Here is a 15424-nt window from a genome sequence, read left to right as displayed (position 1 = left end):
TGAAAACATAAAATCAGTTTGAAACTCTTCACTTCTGTTCAAGATGGTGAAGTGAAGGAAAACCTCTGAAAAAAATAGTTGGAGGTTAACTACTTTGTGATGTTGGGCGGTTTTGTCATCTTTATATTGGAAGGTGTAATAAAATTGTAAATCCCTACGTGTGCGAGATACTAAGGCGCTCATTTTCTAACATGTGAGTCATTACATTTAAAGATCTGACTATTCTTTGAACCAGATTAGTTCTTAAAGTACCTTTTCAGCGTTGTTTAATCAAATAAGAAGAAAAAAAATGGCAGCTGCTCAGTGAATGGATCCATTCTTAGATTCCGTGCGTCCGAGTCGTGGTGCCGCACTCGTCCTTCAGCCTCTGTGGGTAAAAGGAGAGTTGCAGGAGAGTGTGGGAGAATGAATACAAACTGAGTCAGTCGCAGGGCTATGAATTGTACTGATAGTTCAAAACATGATGCTATTTCTGCCAGCCACTGTTATTCACTCAACCCTAATATAATCAGACACTCCAACACAACGATTATGCGGGGGGCGAGATTGACCTCTCCTCAACTCGCAGCAGCCTCTGCTACAGTTTCACAATCATTCGTGAGATTTAGACAGATGTGGAGGGAATCATAAGGAAATAGAAGAGCACCACTGTGTTTTGAAATGTTGTGCTGTTAAAGATTAAAATGCTAACCTTTGTTAAATTCATCTGAATTAACATTGCCTCTCTGTAAAGAAGGCATAATTTCTACTTCTGGGAGGTTGTTTGATGCTAGCAGGTGGCTATTATTTCTCGCACCAGCCCTTGTTGACAGTATCTGAAAGGCCTTTTGTTCATTGTTACAACCCTGTGTAAACATTTCATTACTGGATTCCTCAACCTATATTTTAGCCCTCCCCGCTCTGCAGTCGGAATAGGTTCATCAAAAGAGAGAAAACCAACAGGAACGCAGGAAATAGTGGTGAGGAGAAGTAGGTGAGGGTGACAGGAAGACTCTGAGGAGCTCATGCTGAAAATACTGAAGCGGCGGAGAAAGTCGAAATGAAACAAAGAGGAAAAAAACGAATGAGAGATGGCGGAGAATGACAAGAGGTTATGAAGGAAATGACTTAAATAGGAACAATTGTGGAAGCAGGAGCACGCTGACTGTCTTTGTTTTATAAAGCTGGCTTTAAGAGACAACAAAGCAAACACCTACATGCCTTGTAGTCAACAGAATCCAGCTGAAGGTGTCTGTTGCGTGAGTATGAAGTTCAAGGGTGGCCTCGCTGAATTGCGCTCGTTCGGTTAAGCATCGCTGCAGCGACTCCCTGCTTTTTTCTGGGAGCTGCAGAGAAACCGCCTTGTGTATCGATCCGCTCGCATGTAAACAGAGTATCTCCGGTCTGCAGCTTTAGGTGTGTATGCACAGGAGATTTCCGACAAAGATTGCACATACACAGAATATCCTTCCCTTACTATTTTTGTTCCCTGCCTCTGTGGTTTACAAATAGCTTCTTGATAGCATCTAGTGCTTAAAGAGAAGTAAAGTGGAAAAAGTCGATCATTTGTCAGCTTGGCTTTCATTTGTTTTCCATTTTTGCATGTGCTATTTTTTCCCCTGTTTCAGAACACTCCCCTCCTAAGCACAGCAGTATGTATTTGCTCGAGCCATTATGTTGATTAGCTTTATGTAGCATGAGTACATAAAAACAAGCCGGAGCAGCTAATTTATCCTGCCTGTTATTGTGATGCCATGACATCAAGTGACCGTATGACCGCTAATCTAATTCTTGCAGCCATTAGAGCATAAGCTTGAGGTTGATTTGGTTTACTGTACCTCAGGTTATGTCAGCCTGACTGGTGCAGAGACCACTGGAGAGGCTTCACTCGCCCTGTGTTTCCTGCTCTCGGTGCGTCTGCACGCCTGGCTGCTCCCTCAGTCTGTCTCCCGGTGCGGCTGGGCTGCTGCAAAGGGTCAGAAGTCACCCACTTGGGATTCTGCGTCTCCTTTTGTCATTGCTGATGCCTGAAGATTGGTGTGCGTGCGTCTTGTATGTGTGTCTGCAAGAAAGAAAGGAAGAGAAATAGGACCAGGGAAGGAATCTGAGAGTATCAAAGCAAGAGCTGGGGAGAGCTGTGGTTTTCTGATGGAGTTTGAGGGGATCTGGGGTGGGTTAGGGACAAATCTGCCCCTCTTGGTGCTTTAAAAATAGCCATTACGGCGTTGGGAAATCACAGCTTGCCTCTCGGTCACACCACATCTGTACAAGGTTTGGCAAGAAATAGGCGCCAGGGGAATTGTGCGAGGGATATCTTTATGGGCAACCAGCTGAGACCACATGCAAGGAACATGCTAATTGGTATTCAGGCCAGTGCTGTGACAGCTTCCAGCTCGGTCCTTACGGCATACACAATTCTTTTCTGTTGCCACGGCACCAGGCACAAGCGAGAGTTTCTACAACTACAGAGATGAACCTTTCCATGACCACAAATCCCAGTAAATCTCAGAGTCTGTCGGTACTGGACAATTAGAGGGTTTTCGGTCTCTCTTTTTCTGACTCTTCAGGTTGTCAGGTCCTTTGTTCTGCTGAAACCAGCAAGGAAAGTCACTCCTGGAAACTTCTTTCACCTATAGAGAGATTCCCATGGCATTATAAGCAGTGTTTGCCTCCCTTGTTAAGTTATACATGACGAATAATACTTTTAGCAGACAAAAATACATCCCTGTTCTCTTTCGTTCACTTATTGGCATCATCTTGCTCTGCTTTGGTTTGTGTTGTTTTCACCATTTTGGAGTCGAGCCAACATTATCCTTCTTAATCACTAAAATTTTCTTTGTGGATAATTAGATACTGCTTTCCCACATGTTTTCAGCACCGTCATGCTATGCTGCTGCTGTAAATCAAACCACATTGCAAACGTGTCCGCTGTGTGGGACTACTTCTTGCAACATTTGTAAAGTGAGTGTTATACACTCACTTTAATACAGCAAATATAATTCATGATTTACAATGGAATCACCCAACATAGTATGAGATTTATCAGAGTAAGGTATTGGTATCGGATTGTTATCGGATCAGTATCTGCAAAACATATGAAACTAGAAAAGCATTCAGAGAGCGCAGACCTCCACCAAGCATATCGTGATTGTGACGCAACACTTTAGTCCTACTTTAATGTTATACTCCCTTTCAGCAGACTGTCTGCTACAATTTGGTGTTAGTTGCAGGTTTGTACGATAATTTGTTACAGTGTTGAAAATTATGACGACCCAGTACATATTTCATATTCCAGATCTTAGTATCCAGAATATTTCCAGGATCTGGATCGTACTTTTACATCTGTCAGAAATTATGATGACCTTGTCTTGTATTGTTTTGCAAAGCAATCCAACCGTTTATTGTGGAGTTATATTCACATATGGTAAAAACGGCCCTATCTCACAATGATAAAGAAGCCTTTAAAAAAGTCCTGGATTCAGACGGTGATCCAGATCACCTTCAAAATTTAATCACTTCTTCCTTATCCCATTTTGAACATTTCCTGAAAATTTCATCAAGATTCGTTCATTGGTTTTTGAATTATGTGTTCACAGACAAACCCTCCCAAAAACATAACCTCCTTGGTGGAGGTAAAAATTGGATCCGATCAGAAGTAAAAAAAAATCTGTATCGAGACAGAGAAAGATTTTTAATTCTTAAAAATGTATCATTTAGTTTATCATTTCAGGTGAATTTTAAACTAGCTGGACAAGTGTCTTGGCGAAGTAATGAAACAAATGTCCAATGTGTACCATGTGTTTTAATATGGTAATCCAATTATTTCCCATGCTCTCCATATTAATACGCTACCATTAACTCCAACACAAACTTAACATTAAGTTGATGCACTTTTACCAAAACCTCTTATTTTCTCACCCTTGTGTTTTTGAAAACCCTTATTTCAGTTTCTGTCTGAAATGCTTCTTTGTAGCTACTGTCTCTTTAAGGCTTACAGCTCCGTAAACCCCTTTCCCTCTGATTGACCAGCCCTCTGGAGGCCTACTAGAGCAGATCAATCATAGGGAAGACCTCGTCATTTTAGCAAGTCTCATAAAGATCTTGAGAGGATCTTGTAATCTTTATAGAACAGAGGGGTCTAAGAATATATAAGAATATGCAAGTTGTGGAATATGTTTCTTTATATCTTCACACTTTTTGTATGAACATTCAGGATTTTTATTCTATATTGATGTTTAAAATACTAGAAAGTATGTTACCCTCTCTTTAAAAACACTGACATGGTCAAACCAGCAGTTCTAACAATAAACCAGAGTTCCAACCAGTCTTCAGGGTCAAATCTCTTAACTGAAAAATTAAAACAGTAGATTGTTGCGGTCTTTATATTGTGGACCTACCTTTATCTATTTAAAACAGCACGATGCCACCACTTCTAAGCTGAAGAGCCTTAGAACAGCGAGTGTTTCACCTTGTTGCTGTAAGCAGGCTTAAAGCTGTACTATACTGTTTTTACATAAACAACTGATCAAAGAATCACGATGTAACATGAAAGGAGTTGCTCGAAGTCACAAACTAAAAAAAAATAAATAAATGAATAAAAATAAAACCTTATCGCTCCACTGAGTGTTTTAGCATCTTTCATCTCATTGCTTTGGTTTTGTGGCCTTAAATACTCTGCTCTTTTCAACTCTGTTTGAAGCATCAGCAGGAAGCTGTTTTCAGATAAAAGCTCTGATGTACTGACTGTACACCAAGCCGACACAAAGTGACAGGGCAGAGTTAGCGGCTGGCTATGGAGACGGTGGAGCACTTAGCCGCTAAAGAGCTCCATGTTTCCCAGGGAGGCATGGAGCAAAATCGAAAGTAAATATCCAACAAGGTACCAAACAACATCTCCACATGAGTACTGTTATGAATACTGTAGCCAAGTCAAAAAATAAGCAAGGGTTGGCGATAGTGTTTGGCTTTTCCACTCATAATATATAAATGTCAGAATTATAGCTCTTTCTACTGTACTGTATGATAGATTTCACACCTGACTCTTTATATTTACTCAATGAACTTTCAAACGCTATGATGTTACATCATGTCCTTGTCTAACTACACTCTGTAACTGTTTGGGGAAATGAAAGGGAAGTGTTTGGGTTATAAAGTTGAAATGTTTATGCTTGCCTTATCTATTATCTCAGCTGATCAACCCCTTGATGCTTGTTGTGACAAATTTGCGACACACCCTGTCAGGTCTTGATGCAGCTGAATTGACCTTTGTATCTCATTATTACCTATTGATTCATATTCGACACAAACCAAAGATCATATCAGATTAACTATGTTACGATACATTGGTCAGGAGATTAACTTCTCATGTCTATAGATATATAATATAACTTAGTTATAACTATTGTGTGTACTTTACTCAAATTTACAATCTACACTTAATTGAACATCTGCAGAATGCAAAAACACATAAAAACAATCTATTTTTACAATTGTTAATTAATTCAGGCAGTAAGGGGTTGATAGTTTGGTATCAGAATCTTATGTTTCCAATTGGTGGGCTGCAGCTAGGCTAGGTGAGGACCTGGATTGTTCTATTACGGAGCCAATTTGTGCAAAGGGTGGTTTCTCATCTCATTTCTAAAAAAGATATTATCCAGATGAAAGCATTTATTACTCCAAAACTTGTATACAGTATAGTCAGCATTATCAGTGTCTTGTAGCCACTGTAGCCTCAGTTAATAATGCATCACAATACTAACACAGGGGCTGCCTTTTGAGGTATAAGCTGATAAAAAGCACGGTGGTGTCACTGTATCTAGGGATGGGCACTGAAGTAGGTACTTTTATACCAAATTCAGTCTAAAGTTCCGGGTACCGGTTCACATAAAATTGAAAGGTGCCATGTTTAGGTACCTAAATGAATCCTTGTGACTGTGAAGGACTGGATGAGTGGGTGATTTTCCATGCTGGACATGAACACAGCATTGTAAGGTTATATGTTGAAGGATAAATATCTTAAAATTGAAAAAAAAGAGAGATTTTATGGTCAAACACTTTTTTTCCACATTAACACAAAAAAGTACAGAAAACTGGTGCCGTTGAGTACCGATTGCCATGTACCGGGCATCAGTACCGTATTGTTTCAAATGTGAAAGGTACCCATCCCTAACTGCATCCATGATTTCCAGAAAGAATGTCAAATTTTGACGTGTCAGACCACAGAAGTTTTATGTTTTGTCACAGTCCATTTTGAATGGGTTCTGACCCAGAGTAGTTGCATTGGTTTTTGTCTTATGGTTTCTGCATTACATGTAACAGTTTAACCTGCATTCATGGATGCACAAACTAATTGTGTTAAATATTTTTTTAATCTATTTTTTTTATTTTGTCAATGAAAACTGAGCTCATGTGTCCACTTCCAGTACAGAGTCATGGCTGTTTTTAAAGCAGTGCTGCCTTAGACTCATCCAGTATGGGTTTTAGCTTTTTTTGCACAGAGATTACTCCATTAAATACTGATCTTGTGAATATATTAAGGTATTAATTTGTATAAACTCCCAAACTCTTTGCAGTTTTACACTCAGAAACATTATCCTGGAATTGCAGGACATTTTCCTCACTTAGTGTCATAGAATCATGAAACCTTTTTTTGTTTGTTTGTTTTTTTGTTTTTGTTTTTTGTTTTTTGGGGGGTGTCATTTTAATGTTGTCTGTAAACACTTTGCCAACAAATAAAGGATTGAAGTGATTAAAAAAAATCATCAAATTAGGTTTTTGTCTCTTATTTGACTCTTGTAGACTTGCAGCTTTTTATTTGTATGATTGGGCTAAATTGATTTTTTTTTAATTAAACTATTTATTAACAGCACATATACTGAACAATACATACATCAGTGTTAAATAACTAGATGTACTCTTCAGTTAGCTTTTTCAAACCTGCCACATCCAATTAAAGACTGTGGAGACTGTTTCCCTGACAGTCTGACCTCCTGTCATATAAGCGACATGCCAGTGTGATAAAGACAAACATATCACTGTGCTTACGCCTGCTGCTCTCACACTCTCTCTGTCTCTGTCTGCTTTTACCTTTTACTCTCACTTAGCATTGTTAGTGGTGTTAACAGTCTCATAAGCTTGCCGGCTCTCTGCTCTTACCACACCTGGAAACCACTTTATTTTCCACCGTTTCTGCAGCCTTGCTCCTCTCCCATTCCTCGATGTAACAGCCTACATTAAAAGCCCACTGTTTAGCAACACTCGCCTGTTTAGACACAACAACTCTGCATTGTTAATTTGTCTGACCTTTTGTTTTGTCTAGCTGCAGAGTGGGAGGCGACCAATCTGAGGAAGGTAGAAGAAGCCTACGAGACAGTCAACGCTGAAATAAGGTAAGGGAAGGATAACAAAGAAGTGAAGGGAAGTGGGAGCTTCTATCGTCACGTTTTTGTGGGTGAAACCTTCACATTTTCTCTTCTTCATGTGGACGATGCATTTGCTTCTCACATCGCTACATTATTGCAGCCTGGGTGGTGTACAAGCAGGCCTTAAAATAGACTCCATCCTTCTGTGCTCAGAAGCTGCACAGTAATGAATTTGCACTGTGTGATACCTAGGGCTAATTTTAATGAAGAAAAACAAACGCTATTGGTTGCCCACTGTGCTCTGACGGGTTGGCCAATTCTAGCTGACTTTGAGCAGGAGAGTCTCTGACTCAGTCTGAATTAAACTAACTTCTGTGTGATACTTTATGAAAGACGGACGTAGAATAAATTAATCAGGCAAACACTTTGATTGTGTCTGTGCTAATGGGAAAAAAGGACCCCCTGCGACATTAAATTGGTCATTATCTTATTTTGTCATCTTGAAAATCTGTCAACCTTGAGAAACTTCTTTGCAACTTTGAACATATTGAGCTGTTTGATTGATTTTGTGGCACTGAGGAAATAGAACCTGAGCAGAATTGGATGAAAATTCCTATAGCATACTCTTGCTCTATGTCAGATGTTTCCATAGAGCTCGGGGCCGGCGGATAAGTAGCTGCCGTGGCCCTTAGGCCTGTCAACTGTTCATTACAGCAGGGAGAAAGGAGAGCCTGCCACAGAGATGGCAGTTTTCAAAAGGTCAAGATTTATCCCCTGAAACGAATCCCTGCGTGACAGGAAGAGGGGAAAAGGGAGATGGCATGACTTCAGTCGCTCTTTTTCTTCAGTGTCCACCTTGTTCTAGCCGCTTCTGGTCAAATTACTCAGTCATTTATGAGTATAAGTATCCCCTTATTTCCTTCAGGGCTTAAACTTAATTAGTATATGATATTACATACTGTTTATCATACTGATACAGTATATATGTCCTCTGGAATTAGCATCAAATGAAAGTTTGATCCCTCTTCGTCTCTATACGTGAGCCAGTAAAGGGTAATTTCCACCAAAATTGCCTCCATGCTTGAAACTTCTGACCCTTACCCCGCAGAAATTCACATGCACACACGGTTGCATAACCTGCATTGCTTCCCTGACCGACCCCCTCGTGCCTCATCAACCCCAAGCGAAAAAACCTCCCTCCCCTAAACATTTGTTAACCCCATTAGCAAGTCCTCCCTTATGAATATGGAAATAAGGGCCCTGTGCACCGTTTGAGATAGGGCTCAGTTCACTTATTTGCGATTAGTGAAGAAAAGCAGCCCTCACCAGCTCCCATAATTGGAGACACTGCATAGAAATGGGCTTTAAAGGGCCACCTCATCAGCACACTGTGGAAGAAGTCAGTTACTTAAAGCGTGGAGGAAAATAAAGCTCCACTGTCAGCACAGTTAGGAGTCATTTAGAAGTTATTAAAGCAGCTTGTATGGGGACTCAAAGTAATTGACCTACATCCAGAACTTTGAAAGAGCCTTGTTTCTCTTGTGTGAAATGAGGTGTTTTTTCTTTCGCAGCGTCGTGCTCAAAACATTACTTTGCTTTTGCTTGGATATATTCTGTAAAAACTCATCCTTTATGTAAGGCTATCTACTTATATCATCACATCATTTAGAAAGCTGTAGACAGGCAAAAATCTTCCAACTGCTGCTGGAATTTACACTAAAATTCAAAATCATTTGTACTTTTTTTTAGCAGAAAGCACAGACGCATCTTTTTAATCAATGTGAGGACTCTATAAGTTATCCTAAAACAGTCTCACAGTTTGTTTCTGAACAACATAACTCAAGAAGTAACAAACAGATCTTGATGAAATTTTCAGGAAATGTTCAAAATAGGATAAGGAAGAACTGATCAAATTTTGAAAGTGAGCTGGATCACCGTCTGGATCCAGGATTTCTTTAAAGGATTCTTTATCATTGTGAAATAGGGCTGTTTTCACCATATGTGTATATAACTCCACTATAAATGGTCAGATTGCTTTGCAGAACAATACAAGACAAGGTCACCATAATTTCTGACAGATGTAAAAGTACGATCCAGATCCTGGCAATATTCTGGATACTAAGATCTAGAATATGAAATATGAACTGGGTCAACATAATTTTCAACACCGTCAGGTAACAAATTATAGTTCAAACCTGCAACTAACAGCAAATTGTAGCAGACAGTCTGCTGAAAGGAAGTATAACATTAAAGTAGGACTAAAGTGTTTTGTGACAATCACAATATGCTTGGTGGAGGTCTGTGCTCTCTCAGTGCTTTACTTTTTTTTTTTTTTATGTAGTAATGGGGGACACTGGACTCTTTGTGATAATGTTAATTCCAACTCATATGCAGCAGTTATTCTGCAGTCGTCTGTTCAAACTTAATGGTTAGCTCTGCTTGATGAGGTTGGAGTTGGTAGATGAACACTGGCAGGACATAACCAGGATTCACTAATGTAACACATTGAGTAGTGCTATATGTAGCCTGGTACTAAACTATGGTGAAAACTGAGGTCACAAAGTTTGCTTGTTGTCGCGTTTCTAACAGGTACTACTTAACTATGAATAAATACATCACCTCACCACTTTGTATCCTGTAAAAAGTTGTCTTGAACAACAAGACGTAGTGTTAAAAAGATGATGTGCTCTTCATTCATTTGCTTCAAAATACATGTTTTGGCGAGCCTTTGTGATGGGAGGTAGTGGTGCTCAAGGAAAATGAAGTCCTCCTCTAGGAAAAGACAACCCCTTCCAGCTTCAGATGTCACTGCAATCAAAGTCAGATGAAAAGACCTCACAGAGTCTTGAAACAAATAACTAAAAATGTACTTAAAGCTTCATCAAAATACATAATGTTGCAAAGATTAAAGCTCCTGCGACAGACTTTATCTGCTACCCTCTGTGTGAACAAGGTGGTACCTCCTATGTCTCTGTGTATTTGATCCTTTTCAAAGTGCTGTAAAAAAAATCTTACCCATCAATGCTGATAACCTTTGCCCTTAAATATATTTAAATGAGGCTGTTTAAACTGTACAAATGTTGTCCGACACCTACCCTTTGGCAGCAATTTCAGGCTTTCGAAAACACAAAGAAATAATCAGTCTCTTTCCTGATGATCTTGTTTGATTTTGTTGCTCTTGAAGAGGCTTCAGTTGTATTTCTAAGTCTTTTTCATAACCAGTTAAAAACTTCTCACAGGAGCTTTAAATGTAAAATGTTGGGAATTTTAATGAGACGTCACATTTCAGACGACTTCACTACAAGGGAACCAATAGAGAGATACACATATTTTTGTTTCCACAGTGATCTTCAGAAGATGCTAGCCATTGACTACGGACCAGACTGGGAGTTCCTGTTTCTGAACGGCCAATGTTACAAGCTGAAAGTATATGAGTAAGTACTCTACTGGCTTTCTTGTCATTATGTGTCACTATCATGGGAAATTCCTTCAAAATGTGTTTCCACGTGAGAGCGTTAGATTTCAATACCTACTCCCCTGAGAGTAAAAACACGTTTTCAACATTTTGATGGACTTCTCATGAATTGTTTAAGCTCATAATAGCTATGCCCACTCCCAGTAATGGAAATCCTGGAAAGCAATTTCTTGTGTCATGTCTGCGCTGCTGGGAGCCATAAAAACCACTGGGTGGAGGAATACCTTTCCTAAAATCATTGAATGATTCTTATGTTAGCTAAATGTTGGCATCTTTTGAATGTGGATGAACCGATCTTAAACAAAGCCAATGTGGAGTAAACAGGAACAATCTCAGTGAAAATCCACCGTTTAAAGTTGATAATTTGAGCTCTAAGTCACCCTGGAGAACCAAGCAGCTAAATCAACTAAATTTAATCAACAGAATGAGCTTCTTTTACTCTCTGCCGCCGCATCCCTATGGCCCCTGCTGGGGTAGAATCTGTTCTCTTCAGGATTGCTTGCCAGCTGGAGCTTTAGAAGCCTGTGGGTGGTTGCAGTTTTGAAAGAAAATTATCTGAGATCTGCACTGAGATCTGCTCTGCAAATACATTTTTCAGACATCCTTGGAATCTGTGGTTTTTCCCATGCCCTTATACAGCAGGGGAAATTTGAATGCCTCGTTTGCCATTTAGGAGGCACCACTTGAAAGGGAGGGTTGAAATTTAAGAGCACAAGCTGGGAAAAATCTATACCAGTTTTCTTAATGTAGGCCGCATGAGGTGACGATGCTGCACTCTGGTTAGCAAGATGCTTTAATGTTATGTTGAAGCAATGCAGAGCTCCCTCCTAAGATATCGATCGTCTTGTTCCTTCAGAAAGAATAAACCTTTAAGAACTGACTCACAGGCTGTGAAGAGACAAACAGCATTGGGCTGACTGAATGTACGTTATGCAGTCCACAGTCAGCCTGGGACCCTTAAGTTAGAAGCCCCAGAGACCAGTGACCCCACTGCCGAGTACACCAAAGGGACAATCTGAAAATAGACAAAACTGCCGCCACTCATACTGTCATTTTTCCCAACTTGGTCTCTCCTGAGTCATGTGGCAACAAAGACATGTACAGAACAAGTCAAACGTTTCCTGTTTGACCTCTACTTTTTGTTATTTTTCACAATAATGGATAAAATGTGCAAATATAAATAGTTTTTGATTTTGAGAGGCATTTTGTGACACCTTATCAGTGTTTAAGGGTGGATTTTCTTGCACTACTTCTCAAATATAATGTATTTTGCCATTTTAGGTTTCCAATTTCTAAAGTACAGGTGTAGGCAACCTAGGGCACAGGTGTCATAGCTGGCACGTGAAGCTATTTATGTTGGCATGCAGAGAATAATTACAGTAAGGCAGAGGACAAAATAAATAAAACTTTTGTACCGTATTCTGTTCAAAACTTCTCAAGAAATTGATCCCACAATAAATGTTCTCATGTAACAATTTGACAAGTAATGCTAAATAACAAATTTAAATGATGACGTTTTAAGTGCGCTAATGTGTTTTACAAAAGTGTCACTGCAAATCTCTTGGGAGGTCAGTCTGTTAGGTCGCAATCACATCCAGTTAGTGGCATTATCGTGGCAAGTAAACCAAGTTTCAGTTGTTCTTTCCAACAAAGTTGGACAAGGGAGTATGGATTTATTGCTGCAGCTTTTTGAGACCTAACACAGAAGCAGCATTAGCAAAGTATGTGACACAGAGTAACACATTCTAAACTTTCTGTACCATTAAAAACCAGACAACAGAAGGAAGTTGTACCATTTCTTACTGCATAGCGAAGCATGGAAAACTACGACTTCGACTGATGATGATTTTATTAAAGAGTTAGCATCGACACTTTGGACAGGAGTGTATTTTAAAGTTGCATGAGTCATGGAAAAAGTTGCCTACCCCTGCCATAGTATAATCAACTTGTTTAACAAACTTGTAACTCAGGTTTCGATCAGCAAAAATACGCTGATTGTTGTTTGGACACTTTGAAGCTCATTGCAGAGCATTTCCCCCCCAAAAACAAAGTTTTCAACACAGGAGCTGATGTGTACAGTACACAAAGTACAATTAAGACTGAAAATTCCCATGCTATTGGTGATTTTAGATTCATATTAAAAATGGTTGGATCTACATCAGAAAAAAAAACATGATTGCAGTTGGGTTTGTCAAGCTTTGGTCTGTGTGGCTCATTTCTGTATTTGTTTGTGAATCTTAAGGATGGCATTCTCCAGTCTGGCTTTGTTCTGTTATGGCACTGGATCAGATGAGTTTCCATTCAAGTCAATAACCACGGTTACATGAAGTTTTTCGTCTTTCCGAATGAAATCTTTCCAATGACTTTTCCAAAAACAATAGTATACATGGAAAGGAATATTCCAACCTCTGGTCTACATGTGCCGCTATAATAGAATAGTCAATGGGGCATGCGCAGAAAAACGTAAACAATCATAGACAAATTGAGGAACGTCTCTAGTTGCGTCCTACAGCATATCTGAGCATGCACTGAAAGAACGCACCCTGACAACTTTCCATTTGAGTGGATACATGATACCTCAATCGGTTTGGGGAAAGGAATATTCCACCCCTGTGAAACCGATTAAATTAGGTGTATACAAAGGTTAAATAGTTTCAGTTTGAGCAAATAAACCGAAGGCAAGCAAAATATTTGGGTCCATGTCACGTGGCTAGTGTATTGGCATACACTGGATCTGCTCTGATGCAGTCCGGCTGCATCCCTGCTCCAGCAGGTTGCAGCAGATGCCCAACAATCCAACTTTTGCCAGATGCCAGAGCTGGGACACATCAATTTAACAGAAACCAGGTCGAGCAGGACATGAAGTCGTGCACGGAAACAACCTAAAAACACTCAGTGACTTTCAAAATAACAAAATCGTGTCAACACCCAACCAGACTGGTGTATTTAAGCCATAAGAGACCAATGGGTGATGCCATGCTATGTTTAATATCTCACATTATGGGCGATGGTGTCTGTGTTTCTGTGCAGCTTAACACTGGATCAGAACCACAGCCTCATCTTGCTTTTCTTTGGTACCATGCCAACTATCTACATCACCAACACTAAAAAAAAGAAACTCTTTCTTTTTCTACAAGCACCTCATGATTTGTTCCTTTAGCATCACACGAAGCAATTATGCTCGTAATTAAGTCAATTTCATTGCCTCTGTTTTAAATTAGTTAGCTGCCGAATAACAGAGCTAACATAAGCTTGGTTCACTACCTTACAAGATTGGAAAGCTAACACCTGAATGACAGCAAACTACGTAATCTAGCTTGTTTGGTTTGTTATCTTGATAAAAGAAGGTATTTTTACAGATGCAGTAACTGCATCAAAAAGCTGTTTTCTCTCACAGAAGAACTGTTTCCCACTTTCACTATCGTGTTTTTCTCCATCCCTCAAGTCACTGAAGAGCACAATATCCACCAACGTCAACTCAGTTGAAGGTCCTTTGACCTACCAGCACCCTCTCAGCAATGCACCAGCTTCCCTCCCTGCCCCTCTTTTATCCTTGCTGTTTGCCTTGAATCGTGATCCTGAGGAGACGTGACATTGACAGACACATAAACCAACGGCTCTCCATCGCTCTCCCTCCCAACGCCTCGAGTGGAGCTGCACTTCTTCTCCAATAATGGAGCTGAATCACACACACTTCTCTCCTTCTCCTGCTTCTTGATCAGCGGTTGAAACCATCTTACATCTGTCCTCCCTCGTGTTTAGATCTTTCACTTTTGATTTAAGTACCCACACCCCCTCTTTTTTTTTAACTTGAGTGGAAGCCAGTGTTGGGTGGGGAAAAAAACGCCTGGAGCCTTAAAAGTTTCCAGAGCTGAAACCCTGTCTGCGTGTTATATCACTTTAAGTTGCGTAATATCTGATTTAATGAAATGTATCTGGTTTTTGTGTCAGGGAAAAGATTTCACTGATGACAGTAACTCATGTGGAAGGATACAGACATTTTTTATCGCATTACATTCTGTTTTCATCTCATACACACATTTTTTACATTTAAAGAGTTTCATTCTGATCCTTAGGGATGCTTGCTTATATTCCTCTTTTGTCTCCATGAAGGAGGATCTTAAGTTATTTCTCCAATGCTGTGAATCACTTCTGCAAACTGGGCTTGCATCCTTTTTTCTCTCAGTCCAGGGAAAAAAACATGTAATTACTTTGATTTCAAAGGGGGAAAAAGCAGCCTTTTGTTGTCGAACACTTTCAAGAGGAAAGATTAACAGTGAGATTAGACGCTAAATGCTGCATTGTGGCGTTCTATGCTTTGCCTCCTCATCACTTCTTAGACTAGACACAGCTTACAGAGAGGGGCTTGTTCTCCATGCATTATCATTTTGTTGCATGTTTTTCTGTTCTTCCACTCACACACTTTTCTCCCCAGCATTTTAAAAAGAATTAGCCATTGAAAAACATGTATAACCCCTGAAATGGCCTTCAGGTTGTTGGTGGGCCCTTATCACGAGTGGGGAATGTAAAAACCCCGGCTTCTGCCAGTGAATCTGAAATAAGCTTAGCAATTCAGTCAACACAGCCTGGCACAGCATGAAGGGAGACA

General features: G+C 39.9%; 1 protein-coding gene across 1 annotated transcript in view; it reads left to right on the top strand.

Moving 5' to 3' along the window:
* LOC141784569 (glucosidase 2 subunit beta-like) overlaps window positions 1–15424 on the top strand; it is a 185557-nt gene that overhangs the window by 119369 nt on the left and 50764 nt on the right. Inside the window, exons 11-12 of the mRNA XM_074662419.1 lie at window positions 7298–7367; window positions 10685–10774. Of these exons, the coding sequence (XP_074518520.1) occupies window positions 7298–7367; window positions 10685–10774 (160 nt within the window). The remainder of the gene's footprint in view (window positions 1–7297; window positions 7368–10684; window positions 10775–15424) is intronic.

Source organism: Halichoeres trimaculatus, unplaced genomic scaffold (assembly GCF_033239565.1).
Source record: "Halichoeres trimaculatus isolate MK-OKI-2021-1 unplaced genomic scaffold, fHalTri1.1 fHalTri1_scaffold_22, whole genome shotgun sequence".
In the NCBI taxonomy this organism is placed as follows: domain Eukaryota; kingdom Metazoa; phylum Chordata; class Actinopteri; order Labriformes; family Labridae; genus Halichoeres; species Halichoeres trimaculatus.
The sequence above is the reverse complement of the archived record's forward strand: the minus strand, read 5'-3'. Positions and strand labels throughout refer to the sequence as shown.